Here is a 21,537-nt window from a genome sequence, read left to right on the forward strand (position 1 = left end):
TCAAGCTAGTGTGGAAAAATGACACAAACACACACACACACACACACACACACACAGTTTTTTCTCACTGCTTAACATATAGTCTACATATGAGTGGCTCAAACAACAACTATTTTTGATACTGTGACCATGTCAGTATTTCAGATGTGGTTTTTTAATTTTTCTTTTTTTTAATGCAAAGTAACCCCCCCCCCCCCCCCCGTGGTCCTATTACTAAGGTTAAGCTAAGACAGCAAAAAAAGTGGCATGCTTTTTTTCTTGGTACAAATGCCCTTTTTGTTCACTTCTGTCAGAATCATACCATGGAGGTGAAAGCTCAAACGCCAAGTGCAGTCCAGTCTCCTCAGTCCCAAGGTTGAACACTGCCTCTTCGGGTTCCTACAATATTTCTTCTTTCTAAAAATACATATGCCACATTCAAGTCACTGTGCTTCCTGCTGGAGGATTTAAATAATTCAAGTGATGGAATCCAGCAGTGCTCCTACTTTAGACAGTGCCCTTCAACCCTTCTACACTCGCCAACTGGCATCTGTCCTGTGAGTCAGCCCAAGGGTCTACAGGCCTGTCCAGGAACCCAACTGGGCCCACAGCGGCTTCCAGTCTCACCACACCCGTGGGCTACTCTGGAGAACCCTGATTTAAGACGCTTTTGAATTTCCTGACCTTAATCAATGTTGCCGGCAGGGTTCTGAGTACTCTGCAAACATCATCTCCCTAAAGCCCTGCAACCACCCTGAAGTCATGAGCAGGTGCAGAAAGCGAGAGGCAGAGGAGACCCGCAGCCTGTCTTGAGAGTGCCCGAGAAGGACCGAGCTGGGCTTCCTGACTCTAAGCTAGACGGGACATGTTTCCTGGATAGCCCAGTGGAGGAAATGGCCCCATTCGGAGCACTGTGTGCATTAGAGAGCCACAGGCATCCCAAGGCAGAAAGGCCTCTGGACCGTCTGAGCTCAGCGCGAGAGCCCGACTGGAGAAAAACACTCCACACCAGCACTGAGGCAGCAGCATCAGACACTGGAGCTTCCAAGGGAGACAAACAACTTCTGGCACACAGAAGGGCCCCAGGCCCACTGACGGGAATGAACGTTAGAAACTAAACACGCGCATCAGCCAGGAAGGCAAAATAGATGCAAAATATGAGGATTCGAGCTTCCCTCTGGTGTGAGATGCATGTACTGTTGGTCAGTTCAGTGTCCTAGCCCTAAAAAAGTAACCAGGCATAAAAATGTGTCAATACATTTTTGTTTTAACATTATCCAGCAGGCTATTAATGAACGGCAACCTAGAAAACTCCATCACATTTCAAAAAAGCTACTAATGTTCATTTTTTTCACTGCAAACAGATTCGATTTTATCTGTTACATACTCACGAAGAGGACTGATCCAAACTCAGTTTTAGGATGGGCAGGGGAAGTAGGGAAGGGAGAACAGGGGAGTGAGGATGCAGTTATCACCCTCTAAGACATACTCAGCACACTAGCTATGGGGTACTCAAAGATGAGCCAATACAACTCCCTCCTGCATGACACCCACACCCGACCAAGAGTCTTTACAGCTATAAGAAGCAGATTGCTCATTCTGTTAAGCAAACAGCTCTCAGGAAGGCGCTAACATGGGGAAATGCTAAAATAGGAGATACTCAGTTTAGTGTCAGAGAAAATAGAGAGGACAGTGATGGAGAGGAGCTGAAGAGGTAATACAACAGGTAGGGCACTTGCCTGGCACCTGCCTTGTCCAGCTTTTGTCCCTGGCACAGTCCCTGGCTCAGCACAGGCACCTGCACCCTGCATGATCATCCCTGGATGCAAAGACAGGAGGAGCCCAGGTTGCAGGGAGGGAGGAGGGGAGGAGCAGCTCCATGACTGCTCTGCGGGCCTGATTTCCCCGGGGCCAGGGATCCAGGTCAGGTCCCTTGTAGCCAGCCTGGGCCCTCCCCCCACCCCTAGCCTCGTCCCTGTGCCCATGCCCTTGTGCCCATGCCCTGCCTCTGAGACCCCTCCAGCTTCAGATTCGGATCCATCTTCTAGGAGACTAAATCAAAATGGACTTTTAAACAGTTTTTTTCCTTCTGTAAAATACACACCAGAGATGGTGTATATAAACAAAATCTGCTTTTATAATCATAAGTTACATATCCTGATTATCAATAGTAGAAAATAAAAAAAAAACCCTAACCAGTCATGCAACCAAATGCATGAAAAAACGATCAAATTCACACAGCAAAGATAGTAACTTATCAAGAAAAAAAAAAAAGAATTTGTGAAGGCACAATGGCCAAACAGGACCTAATTTAAGGATCAGGAAGGAGCAACTCAAAATAAAAATCTGGTAAAACAGGAGACAGAGCTGACGGGGCTGTCAGGAATAGAAACTGCACCTTGCAAGCATGGACCCACGCACTGTGGGCCAGGGCACGCGATTCACCTGCACAGCAGAGCCACGAGGGAGGGTTGCTCCCCTCAGCAGAAGACACGGACACCTGTCAGAGCCCAGGCTGAGGATGGTTTCTGGAGAGTGTCTGTCCTTCCGGCATGAGCGGACAGCTGACAGCATCAGGTGGATTTCTAAAATAATTGGCTAGGTTGGGAGTCAGCTCCAGCCATGAGAGTAAATTTTACTTAACGAACTAAAGGAGGCATTTACAAGACCACGGCAGCCTCACAGTGTCAGAAGCCTTGCGTACAAGAAAACAATTCTATTTTTCTGGTAAAAATCAAAGCTATTTCCCCTTATTATAAAGTTCGTAAAAAATTAAACAGTAGGCCCATCATAGCTAAGATCCTAATTACGGGAAAATTTCATACAACAGAATGGTAAGACCTATCTTTTAAAACCATAATAACCCTTACTATATAAAAATGTAAATTTAAGAATCTAAAAACTATTGTACTCCTTTCTATCAAAACACAAGGTGTTTTTTTTTAATTTGTGAAAAAATATGTTTTTAGCTTTAGGGAAAAAGGAGAATTCTTTTAGGAAAAAGAAATCTCTATCTCCCTCACCCCTGTCCCCTGCCATGACTCCACTTCCCTCACCCCTGTCCCCTGCTGGGACTCTGTCTCCCTCACCCCTGTACCCTGTCTGACTCCACCCTCACTATCTCAGCTCGGGGCTTCCTTTGCTTCCTCGCTGTCTCTGAGCTTTTTATCCCTCCACAGTCTCAGCAATTTTGCCAGAACACGAACAAACCATTTGCAAAAGAGAGTATGCTGGCAATCCACACACACGTGAGAAATAGACTCAGTGTCCCGATAATACAGGGATGAGCCAGGGAAAACCAGTCACTATTACTCACCAATTAAATTGGCAATAAATCAGTTTTTTTTTCTATGACACTATTCTAACGTATACAGGCGTTACAAAGAGCCAAAAGGTGTCTGTGGATACTCGTCCACGGACAAGCTGAGCCATAAATCTCTTTACGCGTCTGGCTCATTAACCCACCTTCTGAGTATGATCCCTTAAAGCAGTAATTAGAATAATGGGCTGGAGGGATAGCACAGCAGTAGGGGGTTTGCCTTGCGAGCAGCCAGTCCGGCCGAGCCAGGTTCGATTCCTCCGCCCCTCTCAGAGAGCCCGGCAAGCTACCCGTGACGTATTCAATATGCCAAACACAGTAACAAATCTCAAAATGGAGATGTTACTGGGCCCGCTTGAGCAAATCGATGAACAACGGGAGAACAGTGACAGTGACAGAGACAATTAGAATAATACAGGAGAAAAGGCGTGTGTGGGCACAGTCATGGCAGAGTCAGTTATAACAGCAACCTCCATGCAGCCTCCACGTTAGATAAAACTGGCTCAATAAATCACTGCACATGATTCAACGAGAACAGGAGAGAGGGAGGTTCTCCAAAAGCCTGGAGCTCTTTCCATGAGTACCAGAGGCACCAGGGATATTTACAACAGTAAGTCATTTGAGGGGCAGCATAAATAAAACAGAATGAAATAAGAAAAGCCAGCTGAGCCTCAGGCTCAGGCCAGGTGCATGTTCGCAGGGTCTGGCGTCTGTGCAGGGGCAGAGCTGACGTCTGTGCCCTGCTCCTGGTAGAAGCCTGGGCGGCAGGAGGACAGAATGCCCTTCCACCTGCTCCTGGGTGGCCCATGCAGACCCTCCTCGGCTCCCGCTGGGACCCCAAGCAGAGAGAGGAGCACGGCCTCCCAGCAAGTCTCCGGGATGCCACCAACCAGCTTCCCAACTACGGCTCTTCCACTAACACCCGATGCTGACTAGCCTGGGGAAACACTGATTCCCAAAAGCAAGCAGCAGATAAAGTGACCAAAACAGTCTCTCTCCAATATACAAGGAAACCAAGATGCTGGTGGAATGGAGGTAAGGTTCCTCTCTGCATCTCTCCTCAGGAACTCTGGCTTACGGGGGCCAACACACCGCGCTTACCAAGCTCCTGCATTCCTTACTTGGGTTGTCTCAAGTCCTGGAGGACTCGGGGTGCCCTGAGAGAAGGCCCGGTCTCCTGGTCACCGGCCCTGGGCAGTCAGTCCTGCACAGCTCTGCAAAGGGGCTTGGGACACTGAGAGCTTGGGCCCACAAGCTGGACACCGGCTGCTCCTCTCTTGGCAACGCAAAAGCAAAACTAAACAAAACAAGTCAACAAAAAACCTCTGATAAAACACAATAGTTACATTCTTAGTGATTTATTAGAAACACGCATCAGTGTTCTCTTTGAGAGAACATGGGTCAAATAAGTATTTACAAATCCTTTAAAATGAGAGACTTCCAAGTGTTGGCAGTACCCCATAATTTGAGTTAGTGTTTTTTTTTTTTTTTTTTTACTATTTAGCAGGTCCTAGAAACCATTTTAAGATGAATAAAAGAAGGACTGAGTGTGTGGTTCAGTGATAAAGTACAATCCTTACATACACATAAAGCTCAATCCCCACCATGCTTCAAAAATAAATGAGAAAGGGGACAAGCAGAATGGAAAATGGCACACAACAGCAGAGTATGCAGGTGAGAATCGCCACCTCAGGGACTAGAGTAACAACACAGCAGGTAAGGCCTTGCATGCAGCCAACCCTGGTTTGATTCTTGGCACCCCATATGGTCCCCTGAGCACTGCCAGGAGTGATCCCCTGGGCGCAGACCCAAGAGTATGACCGAGCACTACCAGGAATGGCCCCAAACCTAAATCCAAACCCAAACCCAAACCCAACAAACAGAAGTTTGATCTATGTTCTGGGCTGGAGAGATAGGACAGTGGGCAAGGCAAGAGCCTACCAGGGTCTAGTCTCCAGCACCCCTTACTCCCCGACTAATCAGACTCCCCGAGTAATCCCAGAGGGAAGAGTCAGGATTAGCCCCTGAGAATGATCGGGTGTGGCCCTGAAACAATAAATAAACAAATAAGATTTGTAAGATACACCCTTGTTTCAACTAGGAGGACATAAGTGATGGCCAGTGTACATGAATGGGCACGTGAAGGACAAAGCACCCCTCGAGGGAAGCGGGGCCTAAACATTTTGCGAGGGAGCTTGCTAGCTCACCCTTGCCTAAGATCTGAAAAGATCACAAAACATCTGTTTTCTCTCCGGAAATAATTTAAAGCAAAATGTCTGGTTTTATTGCCTGGCAAAGTAAATTATTATTAGCAGAACCAATGAAATAACCCATATGTGGATTTTTCTTCTCAAGAAATTCCTAAGAATAAGGCCTGACCCCCACTGCACAGATCCAGGGCTTTACAAGCAGTAATAGTGAAGGGCAAATGAGGTCCATGATTGGTCCCTAATCACCCCACATCTTTCTGTGAAACTACTATAGCCACTCACAGATGAACAGACTGTTCACAGTTCAATTGAAATTATCAGTTAGGAAGATGTACCATAGTATAAATTAATTGTGCAAGATCACATTTAGCACATCTGAGTTAGAAGCATAACAGTGATATAAAAAAATTTAAATATATTATGATTCTACTTTTTAATACCAATAGCATTTTATTTCTCTATAAAACTTGTTCTGCATTTTCAATTGCTCACCAATACACATCTAAGTGAAAACGCGCCTGGGGGAGTGAGAGTCCTGCACGTTACACTTTGATGTGATTTTCTATTCTGTTCTTTTTATATTTCCAGCATTTTTAATCACTTCTAGGAAAAAAAATGATTGTGTTTTTCTGGGGGGGGGCACATGTGGGCTGGGGCAGGGGCTCCTCCCAGCAAAGCTCAGGCGCCCTGGGCCACACCCACGGACACTCTTCCAAGTGTCCCGCCACACCCACGGACACTCTTCCAAGTGTCCCGCGGGGCCACAGAGCTGGGGACTCCAAAGCGACACCCAGTGACGAGGTCCAGCATGGGGACGCCCGTGTGTGGGGTGCTGGGACGGAACCAGGTCAATGCGGCCCCCAGACCACACATATGCCCTGCTCAGCTGCCGTGGCCCCCAGGCCCCAGGGAAGCAGGGGCCCAACCACCTGCAGGGCCAATAATGTGTCTGAGCAGACTCTACAGGTCACTTCCTGCAAATGATGGAGGCAAAGCTAGGTGGGGAGAGGAATCAAACTATTATGGAATCTATTTGTGACTAAAGAATTAAAGCAGCATAAAAACCCTGGGAAAGTCTGAGATGGGGAAAAATGTGGTCAGAAAACGCAAAAGGAGCTGAGGTTTGATCCTTCCACACGATGCACACTCGGGACATTCCAGACAGCTAACAGCCCATGGGCGAGGTCTGTGGCTGCCCCTTGGGTGCTGCATGACCTGATCGATGCTTGACCGAGGAGGACACGAGCGTCCCCTGACCCTCCCGCTCGTACACACAGAGGGGTGCATGGTGACACGCTGCCCCGCGGGTCCAGCTCCAGAGACTGTGCTTAATTCTGAATTAACCTGACGCAAATCCTGCTTCCAAGTTTTTCAAGCTACGGGGGCCTTGGGTCAATCACCTGATTTCTCTTCGCCTCAGGTTCTTTGCCCGTAGATGAGGAGTGCTGCAAACCTACAAAGCACTGGGCTGTCACCAGGGGAGATTTACTGTTAAGACGGCATTCTGCACACAGATTCTAGAAAGACAGGGAGGCCGAGAGCTTGGCCAGCAGAGAAGCGGGTGTGTTAAATGACGTTGACCCAGATTCAATCCCCGGCACTGCACAGGGTTCCCTGAGCTCAGAGCCAGGAACAAACCCAGAGCACGGCTGGGCCTTCTTCCCGTTCCACACTTCCAACCCCAAGAGAGACATGTCAGTTGAGAAGAAAAATGGTCAACGCTGAAGTTCTTTGCTGCGGCTGCTTAGGGCCAGGGCAGGTGACTTCCAGGAGCATGTGGAGCTGGAGACCCAGCAAAGAGCATGTCCCCAGCCTGCCACATGGAAATTTCTCACCAGAACCATTTTCTGTCTTCTTTATTCCTTCTGGCTTCATTCGCTGTCACAGAGCGCTTCATAAGCACAAACCTTCGGGAGGTTCTCAGCCTTCTCTGTCCTCAACTGCCTGAGCTCTGAGCGAGGTCATCAGGCACGGCCCCTGCATGAAGGAAACACGTCCAGGCCAGAGACAGGACGAGTTGCATGTGCACCTGTCCTTCCCATGCGCATGTACAGCAGAGCAGGGGTATGCACTCGCCATCTTCCCAATGGCCCAATGGACAGTTTTCATGAAGGATGTTGTGTTTAGGATGAACTTAGTCTGCTCAGATTGAAGACAGCAGACTGGGTGACCTTTCAAGACCTCAAACATGAAGGAAACAGTAAAACAGAAACCATAATAGATATCACCCTCAAGAACAACTACAACAAAATGTCCAGACAAATTCAAATACCTTCTCTGAAATCAAAGCACAAGGCACAAGGATTGATTTTTAAAAGCTTTTTTGGGTTTCTAAGCAGGAAAGGTGCCATCACTGTCGCAGGCGCTGGAGTTGGGACACGTCCGTCCCACCCAGCTCCGGGCACACCCGATGCCTCAAGACCCCACCGGTGCCTATCACGTTCCCGCAGGGGGAGGATCCAGCTTATTAGCCCAGCCAGAAACCCAACTGAATTCTGGTGAAGCACCCACTCAGGGATCATTTCTATTTGTCTCTGTGGCCATCACTCTTAAATCCGAAGTGTTAATCGACTTAGGATAAGCAGCGAACTCTAAGGACAGTGTGGTCTGGGCTAAGGTACCGCCGAGAAGAGCCTAAGAGAGGGGTGGGGGGATCAGTGAGGCGGAACATCGGCTTCCAGTGTCTCAGGCTGATGGCCACAACCCATAGCCACTGCCTCCACCTGCCACTCACCAGGCCTGCGGTGAGGTGCCCACGTGTGACAGGCCCTTCTGCATCATTCATTAGGGGACAGGAATTATTCAGGGAGGACAGACGCTTTTCCCTTTGGGATGACACCTGAAATGTGGCCTCAGGGGCTGACGGCAAAGACACTTCAGTATGACAAGAAAGCCGGAGACTGCAGCGACTGACTCGAGCCAGGGACTCTCTCCCTCGGGGACTCTCTCTCAGGGACGCTCCCTGGGGGACAGCAGGGCAGGGAGACACAGCAAAGACCGCCCTCTCCAGCAGGAGTAAATGAGCATCTCTCGAAATAGAACTCTCGACTTCTAGAAATAGAATTTTTGAGTTCCCCCTTATTTAACTGAGGGTGTCTGGACCACAGACACACAAGAAAAGTGACCCAGACTGAAAGTACATGAGCAGCAAGCAAATCCTGCCCGAGTGACAGAGGACAGCTCACCTGCTCTGCCCAAGTGACGGGGCCGGCTTCCCTGCTTTGTCGGAGTGACAGGGCCTGGCTCCCCTGTTCTGCCCGAGTGACAGGGCCCGGCTCCCCTGCTTTAGCTGCGCTTTCTCCAGAGCCCTGAAGCCACCGGCTGGCAGGCAGCAGTGTGGCACACTCGCAGAGGCCGGGAGACTGTCCTGGAGGAGACCAGAGGGTGTCAGAGAAACCTGGGGACGCCGGCAGCATCTGGAGGCTGACAGCTGAGTGAAGTGACGCTCCCAGGGGAAGACACCAACCCCAGCGCCATCCCGACAGCTTCCTCCCAACACGTTTGAACAGATAAGCAATGGGCTGCGGTACCCACTCTCTACCCTGGCACTGCTGATGTCCACAGGATGGAAAATTGATTGAGACATCTTCAGTGACACAGGTGTTCCTTCTGGAAGTTCCTTTATTAAGAGAACAAGGTGAAAATCCAAAGGAAGAACTAATGTTGCTACTGATGAACCAGAATTCTTCCTCAGGAAGAGTACTGAAACTATAAAAGATATTTCGAAATCAAAAGAAAACAGCAATCACCCTCTCCCAGAATAGCAAAAAAGAGACTCTGGTGTGAAGGACCCTGAGGGACCCTGAGGCGACCTGCAAACCCAGCCCCAGGGAGCTGCCTCAGCTGACCCTCCTGCCCTCCAGCCCTCATCTAATCCACCTAGTTCAATAGTTTCCCTTTCCCTGAAATAAAGTTACATTCTTCTTCAATCCATCCAAACTGGCTGTTTCAGGGCCAGAGCCCAGCCCAGGCCAAGGTCAGAGCCCGTCCGTTGCCACCTTTCATGGCCAACTGCCACCCCTGTTCCAACTCAGGGCCCCTTAACCACCCCAAAAAACCATGGTTCTAAATGCAATGCAATGGGCAAAACCTGACTGGCAGAGTCAAAATATCATAGAAGATGGGGAATTTTTAAAAATTAATGCTTTCAATTTGTTTTCTGGGGTCGGAGAGATAGTACAGCAGGTCAGGCACATGCCGTGCAGTCAACCCAAGTTCGCTTCCTGGCACCCCATATGGTCCCAAGCCCGGGGAGGCATCAGCCCTGAGTGCAGCAGAGCCAGGAGGAAGAACAACCATGTGTGGCCCAAAGAGCAAAAATGAAAGACATTTTAAAAATGTTTTTCTTTTTAAAAAAGGAAAGACTATTAAAAAAAAAGAAAAGAAGAGGAGAGTGCAGGAGAGGGCAGGGCAGGGCAAGGCAGGGGAGGGGCGGCGGGGAGCATCAATACATTCATTCAAACCAATGAGAAATTGATAAGACACAGATATGAAGGAAAATGAGTGGAAATACCAAAGCCCGATGTAGAGTAACACAAGTGACACGAGTCATCTCCTTTCACCTATAAACTCACCCCCACCCCCACCCCTCTAAGTCTGAGGAACTAAAGACAGTGAGGGTGCAGTGAAGCAGAGAGGCGTCGAGAGCAGGCGGACCCTTTCCGGATACCGCATTAGCAGTGTGTGGAGAGCAACACACATTCACATTCTGAGACAATCATCTTGCTTCTGAGAAATCACTCAAAGACAAGAAGAAGTCATATTCAGGGTGTTTTTGTTGTAGTGTGATAGTCAAAAACAAATTTATAACAACTGCAGATAACTAAACGAAATATAGTTAAGTCCGTGTGGTGAAACACTAATACTTTAGCAGAACCATCAAAATAAGAAGCTTTATTCAGGAGTGACTGTTGTGTCTCAGATGTTCGTAACTACTCCTCTAAAAGCGACTCGATGTGAAGCAGCTGAATCCCTAAATAGTGTGACATTAAATGACAAGCCTAATAAACGTACGAAGAAAAATGCTTAGAGAGCCAATGAAAGTACTGAGAAAGCCAGAATAAAGTTCTGTGAATTAGTTTATTACTTCCTAACCAAAGAAAACGTTGCCTTTAGACTGACGTGGTCCTCCATGCAAGCTATCTGAGAAAGGAGAGATAGGCGGGGCAAGGAGACTGTTTCGGTGAGAAATCAATCGCGTTTGCTGTTCTCAGCAAGATCTTTCATCTGGAGCAAGCTCTGTGATCAAGGGCTTCCGAAATGCCAGGGAGCTGGAAGGGCTCATTTCCCACCCTACCTCCAGGAAATTACACATGCACCCGACAACTGGGAATTACTTGGTAGAATACAACCAAACGGCATCAACGCAAAATGAATAAAGCAAGAAACAGCTGAAAATGTCAAAGTAATCAGATTGCCAGATTGCCAGATTGGTTTGGAGGCCAGACCCAGTGGGCTGGGGGCTATCCCCAGAATAGTGCTCAGGAGCCCCAAGGTGCCGGGATGGACGTGCTGGTGTCCAGGATACAGAGTTCACACTTCACCCCTGTGATTCATCTCCCTGGCCCCGAAATGCTGCTTCTACTTAAAAAAAAAATTCAACGGCAGCTTCATTCATAACCATCAAAAGCTGGAAGCAAACATGATGCTCTTCCTGGATGGTAGGAAAGTGAGCTTGAGACATTTCAGGAAAGGAATGAACAAGTGATGAGAAGTGGCCAGAGCCGGGAGACAGCCCTTGAAGAGGCCCAGGCCGAGCCCCCAGCAACCATGTGTTGGCAGGTGGGCTGAGACCCTTGCCTAGACTCAGTGACAGCTGAGGTGTGACTCAGTCACACCCAGTCATGCACAGGGGTTACTCCTGGCTCTGCACTCAGGAATTACTCCCGGAGGTACTTGGGGGACCATATAGGGATGCTGGGAATCGGAACTGGGTCGGCCACATGCAAGGCAAACACTCTCCCCACTGTGCTATCACTCCAACACCCCATCATTTTTCAGAGCACCTGATCAAGGGTGGATGAGAATTCAGCACTGAATGGACACAGGAGTGTGTGCCTAAGAACGCTGCCGGTGACTGGCTGCTGTTTCACTCCAAAGACACTTAGCGAAGGTGCTTGCTTAGAAGCACAGTGAGTTATTATCAACGTCTTTTTGGTCAGATCAGTTAATGATTCAGATCTAATTAATTAACCCGACAATGGTTTACTTTTAAATGTGAACCAGCTAGATCAGATGTGTGCAGACAGACGTGACCGAAACACAAATTTTCTAGGTAATTTCCTTAAATCTTTCCTTCGGCAACTTGGCTTTTCTTTCCTCTTCTGCTTTTGCTCTACACAATGGAGTACTATGCAGCTGTTAGAAAAGATGAAGTCATGAAATTTACATACAAGTGGTACTACATGGAAAGTATCATGCTAAGCGAAATGAGTCAGAAAGAGAGGGATAAACATAAAAAGATTACATTCATCTGGGGAACATAAAGTAACAAAATAGAAGATTAATACCCAAGAATAGCTGAGATTAGTACCAGGAGGTTTACTCCATGGCTTGGAAGCCAGCCACACATGCTAGGGAAAAGGGCAACTCAGAAAGGGAAGGGAGCACCAAATAGATGGTGTTGGAAGGATACTCCCAGGATGGGAGAAGCAGGCCAAAAGTAGACTATAGACCAAACATGATTGCCACTCAGTGCCTCTTTTGTGGACCACAATGCCCAAAAGGAGAGAGAGGACAAAAGGGAATGCCCTGCCACAGAGGCAGGGTGGGTTGGGGGGGATGTGGGGGGTGGGAGGGATACTGGGATCCGTGGTGGTGAAAAATGGGCACTGGTGGAGGGATGGGTATTTATTTGATCATTGTATAATTCAAACCCAAGCACAAAAATTTGTAAGTCTACAACTGTACCTCATGGTGTTTCACCAATAAAAATTAAAAAAAAAACAACCTCAGTGTGTGGCTGGAGAGACAGTAGAGCAGGTAAAGCACTGGTCGTGCACAGGCTGGCCCGGGTTTGAGCCCCGGAACCCCAGGTGGTCCCTTGTCCTGCAAAGGGGATCCCTGAAAGAAAAGAGCCAGGAGTATCTGCTGGACACTGCTGGCTGTGGCCCCCAAACCAAAAATTAAAAAAATTAAGTGTGACTATGTCTCCAAAAGACATGGAAAGATCCAGTGAGTAAGGTTTCTTTGCAGAGAGACAGACTCCCTCTCACCCGTCCTTACAGTTTCCGGGCACTCTACCACAAGGACACTCTCCTTTCTACACTAGCAGCAATCAGTAAGATGAAGCGTACGACAAGCTGCCTCTAACACAAGGAGCTCCTGAAAACTGATTTCACTGCAGTTTAACAAATGACCATCTACTCACATGCATCACACACAAAGCACCTAATTTTTTCTCCAGAAAGTGCACAAGTCATATACCATTACATGAAAACCTTTATAATAACAATTACTGATTCTAACTCAAAACTAATCACTTTCCACAAGCATAATCTATACCTGGAAACATTATCCTGTTGGAACTGGAGTGATAGCACAACGGGTAGGGCGTTTGCCTTGCATGCAGCTGACCCGGGTTTCATTCCCAGCATCTCAAATGGTCCCCTGAGCACCGCCAGGAGTAATTCCTGAGTGCAGAGTCATGAGGAACCCCTTGCATCGCTGGGTGCGACCCAAAAAGCAAAAACAAAACAAAAGAGACTAAAAACATTATCCTATTGATTACTACAACAACTCATGTATGTCACTTAGCTAAGACTATTTTCTACTTATGGTCAGACTCCTGCCCGCTGGTTGAAGATCCTTTACAATTCTATTTCTGAGATTTACTCAAACACGGCAGCACCCGGGATCCACTATCGTCGAGAGCTACAACGGTGCTATTTCCTTGCTTAGGTTTCTCTCCAGTGCGAGCTGGCCCTAATTTAGTAAAAATGATGAATGGGTTTCAGTGCTGAGAGGAGTTGGTTCAAAGCACGAAAATAGTTCATTGTGTAGGCAAGCTGATTTTAATCATGACTGTCTGGAGCAGAACAGAAAGTGCCAATTTAAACTGAAATGAGCAATACTAATTAGTTTCCATTACCAAAAAATAATAAAGAACTACATCACGGTTTTCCTCTGTCTCCTTAAGTGTAGTTATAAAATTGTACTTACAGTTTTTCTTCAAACTTAGCAATACTGGGAGTTGTTAAGACTAAAAACTGAGTTATTTAGTGTTAGATATTCAAAAGTGCTCTGAAAGGCAATTCAAGAGCTAAGTTATATGAGGAAAAAGAATCCTGCAGATGGACAGGACAGAATTAATAGAGTTGGGTTTGCGTGGGTTAGGAACAGAAGCTTGTTTCCAGGGCTTTCAGAGACACCACATATAGCCTGCAGGGAACTAACTGCAAGGTCAGGGATTCTCCTGTGTCTCCTTTAGAGTAACAGGAAAGCCTTGGACTAAATAATTTATTGCTGAAATCTTTGTTTTAGAGGTGTATCTGTTTTCTTCCTTGCTTTGGGCCAATTTGATAGTTTTTCTCCACTTAAAATGGGTCCTTACTGAAAATTCAACCATTAATAATTAACGTAACATTTCTGCAAATTTTCATCCAAATATGACATTCTAAAACATATCACAGTCTGTTATTATAGTGCCTGCCAGCCATGATCAGTAGGAAAGCCTCAAAGAAGTCAGAGCGAGAGAAGGCTGAGGAGCAGTCATCTCTCGAGCTGGGACACAGCTCCAGGTGAGTGTGTGGGTGAGGGACCCCCGGAGGAGAAGAGACCCAGAACAGGCCATTACACAAAGAGGGCCTGAGTTCGAACTGCCCCCCTGCCAGCCCCATCAACACACACTGAAGAGACAGAACTCCTGTAGGATAACATCGGTATGTCCTGTCTCCCTTGACAGAGGGAGCTTGGATTTACTGGGTTGCACCCATTCACAGTGCTCCCAAGGCACTCCCATTCCTGTGTTTATCTGTGACCACCCATCAGAGGCGGCGAGAGAGAGCAACGGGGCTTCATATTTATATACACAGACTCTCACTTGCCACTGCTTCTCAAAGGGATGTCACAGCATGTCAATCCTGCATCGCAACCTTTGGAAGCTATTTACTCTTGAAACATTTTAATCTTTACCATTCACTCTAGAATGGGTAAGTTGAGGTTTCTTAGAGTGAATGCATAAATATTCCCAAATAAACCACAGTAAGTTTCAAATGGGTCCAATAGTGAATAAATTATCTAGCAGAGTCAGGAAAAGATCTAAACGTGCTTGACTGTTCAATAATTCCTGTTTGTTCACCTGTATACAGGGAGGAGAAATTTCAAATAATTCTTAACAATATACATATGACCTAATTGAAAAAAAACTGTAGCGGCTGGAGCAATAGCACAGCAGGTAGAGGGTTTGCCTTGCACACGGTCAACCCGGGTTCGATTCCCAGCATCCCATATGGTCCTTTGAGCACTGCCAGGGGTAATTCCTGAGTGCAGAGCCAGGAGTAACCCGTGTGCATAGCCAGGTGTGACCCAAAAATAGAAAAACAAACAAACAAACAAACAAAAAAAACAAAAAAAGAAAAAAACTGTAGATAACTAATTTTTAACACTTCATTCATTATTTCTCATCACAGACTTTTGTTTGAAAAGGTGATACTAAGAGGATTCTATGTAATCCACACTAGACAAAATGGCAATTATAACTCCCTTGGTAATTTGTCACCATTAAGTTCTGCTTGCCAATATTTAAAAAGAAGGTCTAAAAAATAAGGTCTCTGATCTAACCTAGGGTAGAACAAAGCATAACAGAAAACTGAGAATGAGAAAAAAATCTACTTCCAAGGGAAAAGAGATTTTGCTTTTTATTTTTAGTCACACACCATAATTAAGCATGCTTAAGAGGGGCGGGGGCCTTGCATGCTCCTGAGAAGACTGAGGGTGGAGAGGAGGGAAAGACCCCCTATGCTTCCTGAGCACCGAGTGCCTGGGCGCTGCCATGAAGGACCCAAACTCACCCCTGCAAACACAGACCAAACATGATTTCAGACAGTCAAAAATAAAATAAAAAGTAGACACCTAACTAGAAAAATGTTTTCAAATCAATTTTATTTAACTGTGGGGAAATGATTATGAATTAGTTATCAGATGGCACAGGATATTTTGAAAATTTAAATTAGGAGTGCTAATGAGTGGGAATTATTTAGGATGCCATCGTGATTATTTGAGTTTTTTTTTTTTTAGATTTAATAAAGTATGACATGTCTGGGATGTGCTTCAAATATTTCAGCAATGTTGGGCCAGAGCGATCCTATAGCGGGAGGGCACTTGCCCTGCACTCACAGACCCAGGCTCAATCCCAGACATCTCCTGTGGGTCCCTTGAGCACTGCCAGGAGAGATTATTGAGTGCAGAGCCAGGAGGAACCCCTGCACATCACTGGGTGTGGCCCAAACCACCCCCCTCAAAAAAAATCTCAGCAATGAAAGAAAAAATAGATGAAGCAAATGTAGGAAAAGGGAAGAAACACTAATCCCGAGTGAGGCATATATTTCATTTTGAAAGTTTCAGTACAAAGTTAACGTGTAATCAGAATATTAGATAAAGCCAAATACAAAATTAAAAAGAACTGGGAGATGGAACTGCAGAGGAAATCCGACTGAGTCAAAGCTAAGGACGAGCAAACCCTCACCTTCCTTTGGGCTCGCGGCGGCAGGAAGAGAATCCCAATCAAGGGTCCACGTGGGGCAAGGGTGCGGAGCAAACATCACTTCAATGCCTTTTTCCTAGAAAAGGAAGTAAGTTCTTTCCGAATCACTAAATTCATAAAATCCCGCAATGTTCTAGAAGTCCACATGTCTATTTCCAAAACTAGGAAGGCACAGACACAGTAATAGGCAGATGGACGTCAAACCCCTGAGTCACATTAGAAACACGGCATGTGGAGCCAGAGAGTGTCCAGAGGCCCAGGTCCTTGCCTGGAATGCGGCCAAATCGAGTGTGATCCCAGCACCACCCAGCAATTCCCTGACCACTGAGCACAGAGACAGGAGGAAGCCTGAAGCACTGCTGGACATGGCCCCAAACCGAAAGACGAAACACCCAAATGTGATAGGTGGCATCTTTTGACAGAAGTTACTTGATTATTTTTCATACTGAAATAGTCCAAAGTAATGCTATTCTTATCTGAAATTGCATAGAAAGGAAAAAAGCTCCCTAGAATTACACTGAGCATCAAAGAGGAAAGTCTCTTGAGGATAAACATTTTATCACAAACAATCCACTGTAGCACTGTAGCACTGTCTTCCTGTTGTTCATCGATTTGCTCGAGCGTGCACCAGTAACGTCTCCATTGTGAGACTTGTTACTGTTTTTGGCATATCGAATATGCCACGGGGAGGAGCTTGCCAGGCTCTGCCGTGTGGGCGGGATACTCTGGGTAGCTTGCCAGGCTCTCCAAGAGGGACGGAGGAATCAAATCTGGGTCGGCCACGTGCTAGGCAAACGCCCTAAATCCACATGAAGATAAATCCCTACTTACTCTGCACACACCCTTCGAGCTCTGTCTTTCGGGGATGTTGGGGGTGGGGGGGTGCTGAGAGCTACTGCTGATGCTCAGCATCTCCTACTCCGGCTGTTTTCGGGGGTCACTCAATGGACCATGCAGTGCCAGGTACCAAACTGGATTCAGTCACATGCAAAGCAAGTGCATTCCCCAGACACCCCTCGAGCCCTCACGGTCCATCTCTGCATAGGAAAAGGAGCTCGGCCTACGAGGTTCTACTCAAAAAGTCTCAACCCGAATGATCATTCACACCAATTTTTTGGGAGGAGGGTGGTGCTGGTGGCGGGTCCTCCAGGGATACATCCCAAAGTGCCCAGAGTCAAGCTCAGTAGCTTTCTAGCCAGCCCTTCTGCTTAGAACACTTCTTCCAAATCTTTAATTGATTCAGGTTTAATGAATTTATTCATCCATGTCTTGACCTCAGAAAAGGAATGTATATTCTGATTACCGTACAGAAAAATCACCCCAACTGCTGCCACCTCCCACCCACCTGCTCACATTATTACTGACATAGAACTTATTCCCTGATACATTACCTACTCATGTTCCCTCTTTATTTTCCCTCCACCAGAATTTAAGATCCCTAAAGGAAACCTAAATGTACTTTTTATATAACCAACATTCAGAAAATTCCTGATGATCAATAGGCACATGCACTTATTGATATTTTACTAACTGAATAAATTTAAAGCCACTAGAGCTAAGGAAAATTTTGGAGGCAAGATTGTATGGAAAGAAACAAAAGGCAGGGAAAAAAAAGTGAGACGTATTTCTCTAAGAAACTCTCCTATTTTATAACTCCACTAAGGACCAATTTCTTCATGTAATTGACACAACCTGACAAGAAATGAGACATATGGCTCACATAATATATTAATTTGATAAAAACAGTCTTTTAAAATGTTAATGGAAAAATTCACTAGTAAGTAACGAAAACAATGCCCTGCTGAACATTTATTTCATCTTTTACTATTATCAAGCTAGAATTAAATTAAAATGGAAAGTTTACCCTTTTTAAGATCTGAACTTTACATCTTTAAAAAACTGAGTGGGGGGGACCTGGAGCGATAGAACAGTGGGTAGGGCATTTGCCTTGCACACGGCTGACCCAGGTTCGATTGCCAGCATCCCATATGGTCCCCTGAGCACTGCCAGGAGTAATTCCTGAGTGCAGAGCCAGGAGTAACCCCTGTGCATTGCCATGTGTGACCCAAAAAAGAAAAAAAAGAAAAACAACTGGGTGAGGGGGCTGGAGCTATAGTACAGCCGGTAGGGTGTTTGCCTTGCACACGGCCAACCACCCAGGTTTGATTCCCAGCATCCCATATGGTCCCCGGAGCACTGCCAAGAATAATCCCTGTGCATCACTGGGTGTGACGCCCTCCCCCACCCCCACCGAAAGGGCCGCATCTACTCATTATAATAAGCTTCAAAACTTTAAAAAAAATAAATTAAAAAAAATGAAAAACTGGGTAAAATGTCCCAGTCATCTTTTGTCCAACCTAAGAGTTACACTAAGATGTCACAGAAAAACCTAAATGTCTGTTATTCTAAAGTTCTGAGCTGTGAAGTGACTTACTGAAGACCAGTGCTAGTGAGCTAAATGCTGGGAATCCAGGCCATCAGATGCTGTCCCCTGGGAGCTCCCCAGTCCCAGCCGCTGAGAAATCCCTGTGTCCTCTTGAAGGACTCGGTTTCAGGGTTAAGACTGCTTTGCCAAGTACCACGTGGGCAAGGTGCTCCTGAGCACTGTATGGTATTGCTCCAATAACAAAAAAAAAAACACAACAACAAAAGTTGACAAATGCCTACAAGCTCAGTAGATTGCAATGTCCCATGAAAAATCTGAACCCAAATTGTGCATATTCACATACCCTTAACTTTGTCATCGTTGGTCTCGGCCCGCCTATAAACGGAGGCTCACTTTGCTCCTCTGGTTCCTCTGCACCCAGGGTCTCCACAAACTCGGGGTGCTGCTCCTGTGCAGAGGACAGCGACTCCGGCAAGTGGAGGAAATGGATCCCGCACTGAGAAGCTGCTGTTTTCACGCGTGGCACCTCCTGAACCCGCTGGTACCATGCAGTCAGCAGTGGGAATTCCACCAGCTTCTCAGAAAGCTTCTTACAGATGGTGACCTAGGCGGGAGCAACACACATTAGGGATAACAGGACACATGACTATATAGTTTTTGCTTGCCGACAAATAGCAACAGTGAGATGACTTCACACTCTGTATAACTCGTGTATTTTAAGTGCAGGTTCAAACAGTAAGCCTGGCCCCCCGGCCCTGAAGAACAAGCACTACCTGCACCTGCTAAACTGGCTTGGACAAAGGATGGTAACACTATCATTCTCTGCAGTATCTGCTTTGCAGAGACATAAATTTGTCATAACATTTTTTGGAAAGAACAAGCTGAAACACACAAATCTCTTCGTTCCTTCTTGCCTCTGGCTTCTGAGCAGATAGCAGAGCTTGAAGACCTATTATAATTTATGCTTTCGGGGGAAGCACTCAAAAAAACTATCAGTGTTCATTCAGGATGCCAAACGATCTGATGCTTTTGAGTTCTCATCGTATCTGTCCTGAAAACCATGTCCTGATTCTTAGAAAACAGGACGGGGTCAGGACAGAGGGAAAGCTCAATAGCCAAGCGCAGGCTTGCGGGCTTGCAGTTCTCAGAGCACCCCGAGCACAAAGCTGGGAGTAGCCCCAAGCGCCACCAGGTGTGGACTCAAAATCAAAGAAAGAAGAAACAGATGTTCTAACCTTTCTACCCATCAAAAGTTTCTCCAGCGAAGGGACAGGGGTGTAGATCTGAGCACTGCTCCAACCTTCCCTGCACTCTGGAATGCAATCAAGTCTCTCCCTTTTGGGAAAAGCTTGGCGGGACGGTATTGGGGGTTCTGGGGTGCTCATGGGGCAGCGGACCTATCTTCAGCATCAACCTTGGGTAGCTGGCCCCAGAATGCAGCTCCCGAGCCTGCAGACCACCGTGAAGAGTGCCTCTGTAACTGTTCAATCTGCTCCTGGCTCAGCTGTGTACAGCATGGCTGACAGTTCTGGATCAATTCTCCTTTCCCAGAATTTCATGTAAGTGGAATCACAAACATGATTTGTGATTTGCTACACTCAAAATGGTATTTTTTTATCATTATGCAGCGCTTAAATTAAGATTTTTACTCTTCAAACTAGAAAGAGCTAAACTATTGCTCCTGATATAGATGCAGTTTTGCTTCTCATGATCAGACGACTTCTCCTGGCATTCCCACCAAACCTCAGTTTTGTTTTGTTTTTTAACCTCAGTTTTTTTTAAAAGACTGTTCTTGCTTATCAAGACACTGAATGCTGTTTCCATGGGAACACTTATAATGTTACAACCATTTTATGACATGATTATGAACAGATAAGTAAAAAGGTCAAACCACAGATAATCTCTACAAAAATATCTAGCAATAATTATAGCCTAAGGAGCTCGAAAAAAACAGAAAAATTAACACACATGAACAATTTATTTTAACTGGACTTTCAAGGTTAAGTAAGCACAAGAAATTGTTTATATGGACAGGCTTTATATCTAACTTCTTATATGCGGAAATATTCAAAATACTACCATACAAATACACTCTTTGAATCAATAAGCAAGAAAATGTCATCAAAGAACATCCCCCAGTGAGCATTTTTCAAACTACTGTATATGATCAAAGGCTATAAAATTAATGTTTTTTTAATGAAAAAAAAACCTACTAAAATATTAAGCATGTACATAACCTGCTATAGAAAACAAAATATTTCACAATGTCTTTTCAGCAATTCTGATTGTTTGGGGGGAAATTCTAAACAATAATGGTACATCTCTTGTTGAAATAATGAATGTAATCAATGTAGAGAAGAGTTAAGTAGAAATCATCTGCCTCACAGACATTTGGAGGGGTGGGGGGGTATACTGGGGTTCTTGGTGGTGAAAAATGAGTACTGGTGAAGGGAAAGGTGTTTGATCATTGTATGACCAAGACTTAAACCTGAAAGCTTAGTAACTTTTCCCACAAGTGATTCAAAAAATAAATATAAAAAGAAAAAAATAAATAAAAAAATTAAGGTGGAGTTCATGCCCAATTCAATCAGCTAATCAGTGGCTGAATAAATAGCAGTACTCCTACAAAAAAAATATTAAGCATGTAGAGAAAGATGGTTTACTTTTTAAGTACTTATAAACATACTATAAAGATATTTACGTGAACCCTGGGATGCTCACCATCCCTGAGTCTCTTCCTGTTTGTCCCCAACACTGTGCCTGGTCTTCTTCCTCCCCCAGGTCAGTCATTATTCGAACTCAGGACTTGGCTTTGCCCACATACGCGCTCCAGGCGTCCTCTAGGACCCTGGGACGCTCACCATCCCTGAGCCTCCTCCTGATCCTGCAGCCGCAGGTAATTTACTCATACCTAGAAATCTCATGTAACATCTCAGTCTCC

At 45.9% G+C, this 21,537-nt stretch overlaps 1 protein-coding gene across 6 annotated transcripts in view; it reads right to left on the reverse strand.

The window, feature by feature from the left end:
- Nucleotides 1-21,537, reverse strand: part of LOC130023332 (glutathione S-transferase C-terminal domain-containing protein-like) — a 190,355-nt gene that overhangs the window by 101,114 nt on the left and 67,704 nt on the right. For 3 of the 6 annotated variants that reach the window (XM_056113815.1, XM_056113818.1, XM_056113817.1), the window contains exons 4-5: nt 18,940-19,200; nt 16,193-16,286 (exon numbers count right to left, since the gene is read on the reverse strand). In XM_056113815.1, coding sequence (XP_055969790.1) covers nt 16,193-16,286; nt 18,940-19,200 — 355 coding nt within the window. Of the gene's footprint in view, nt 1-301; nt 397-15,398; nt 15,521-16,192; nt 16,287-18,939; nt 19,201-21,537 lie in introns of those variants that run through there. The other 3 variants (XM_056113820.1, XM_056113819.1, XM_056113816.1) reach the window with 2 other exon arrangements.

Source organism: Sorex fumeus, unplaced genomic scaffold, assembly GCF_029834395.1.
Source record: "Sorex fumeus unplaced genomic scaffold, SorFum_2.1 ptg000024l, whole genome shotgun sequence".
NCBI lineage: Eukaryota > Metazoa > Chordata > Mammalia > Eulipotyphla > Soricidae > Sorex > Sorex fumeus.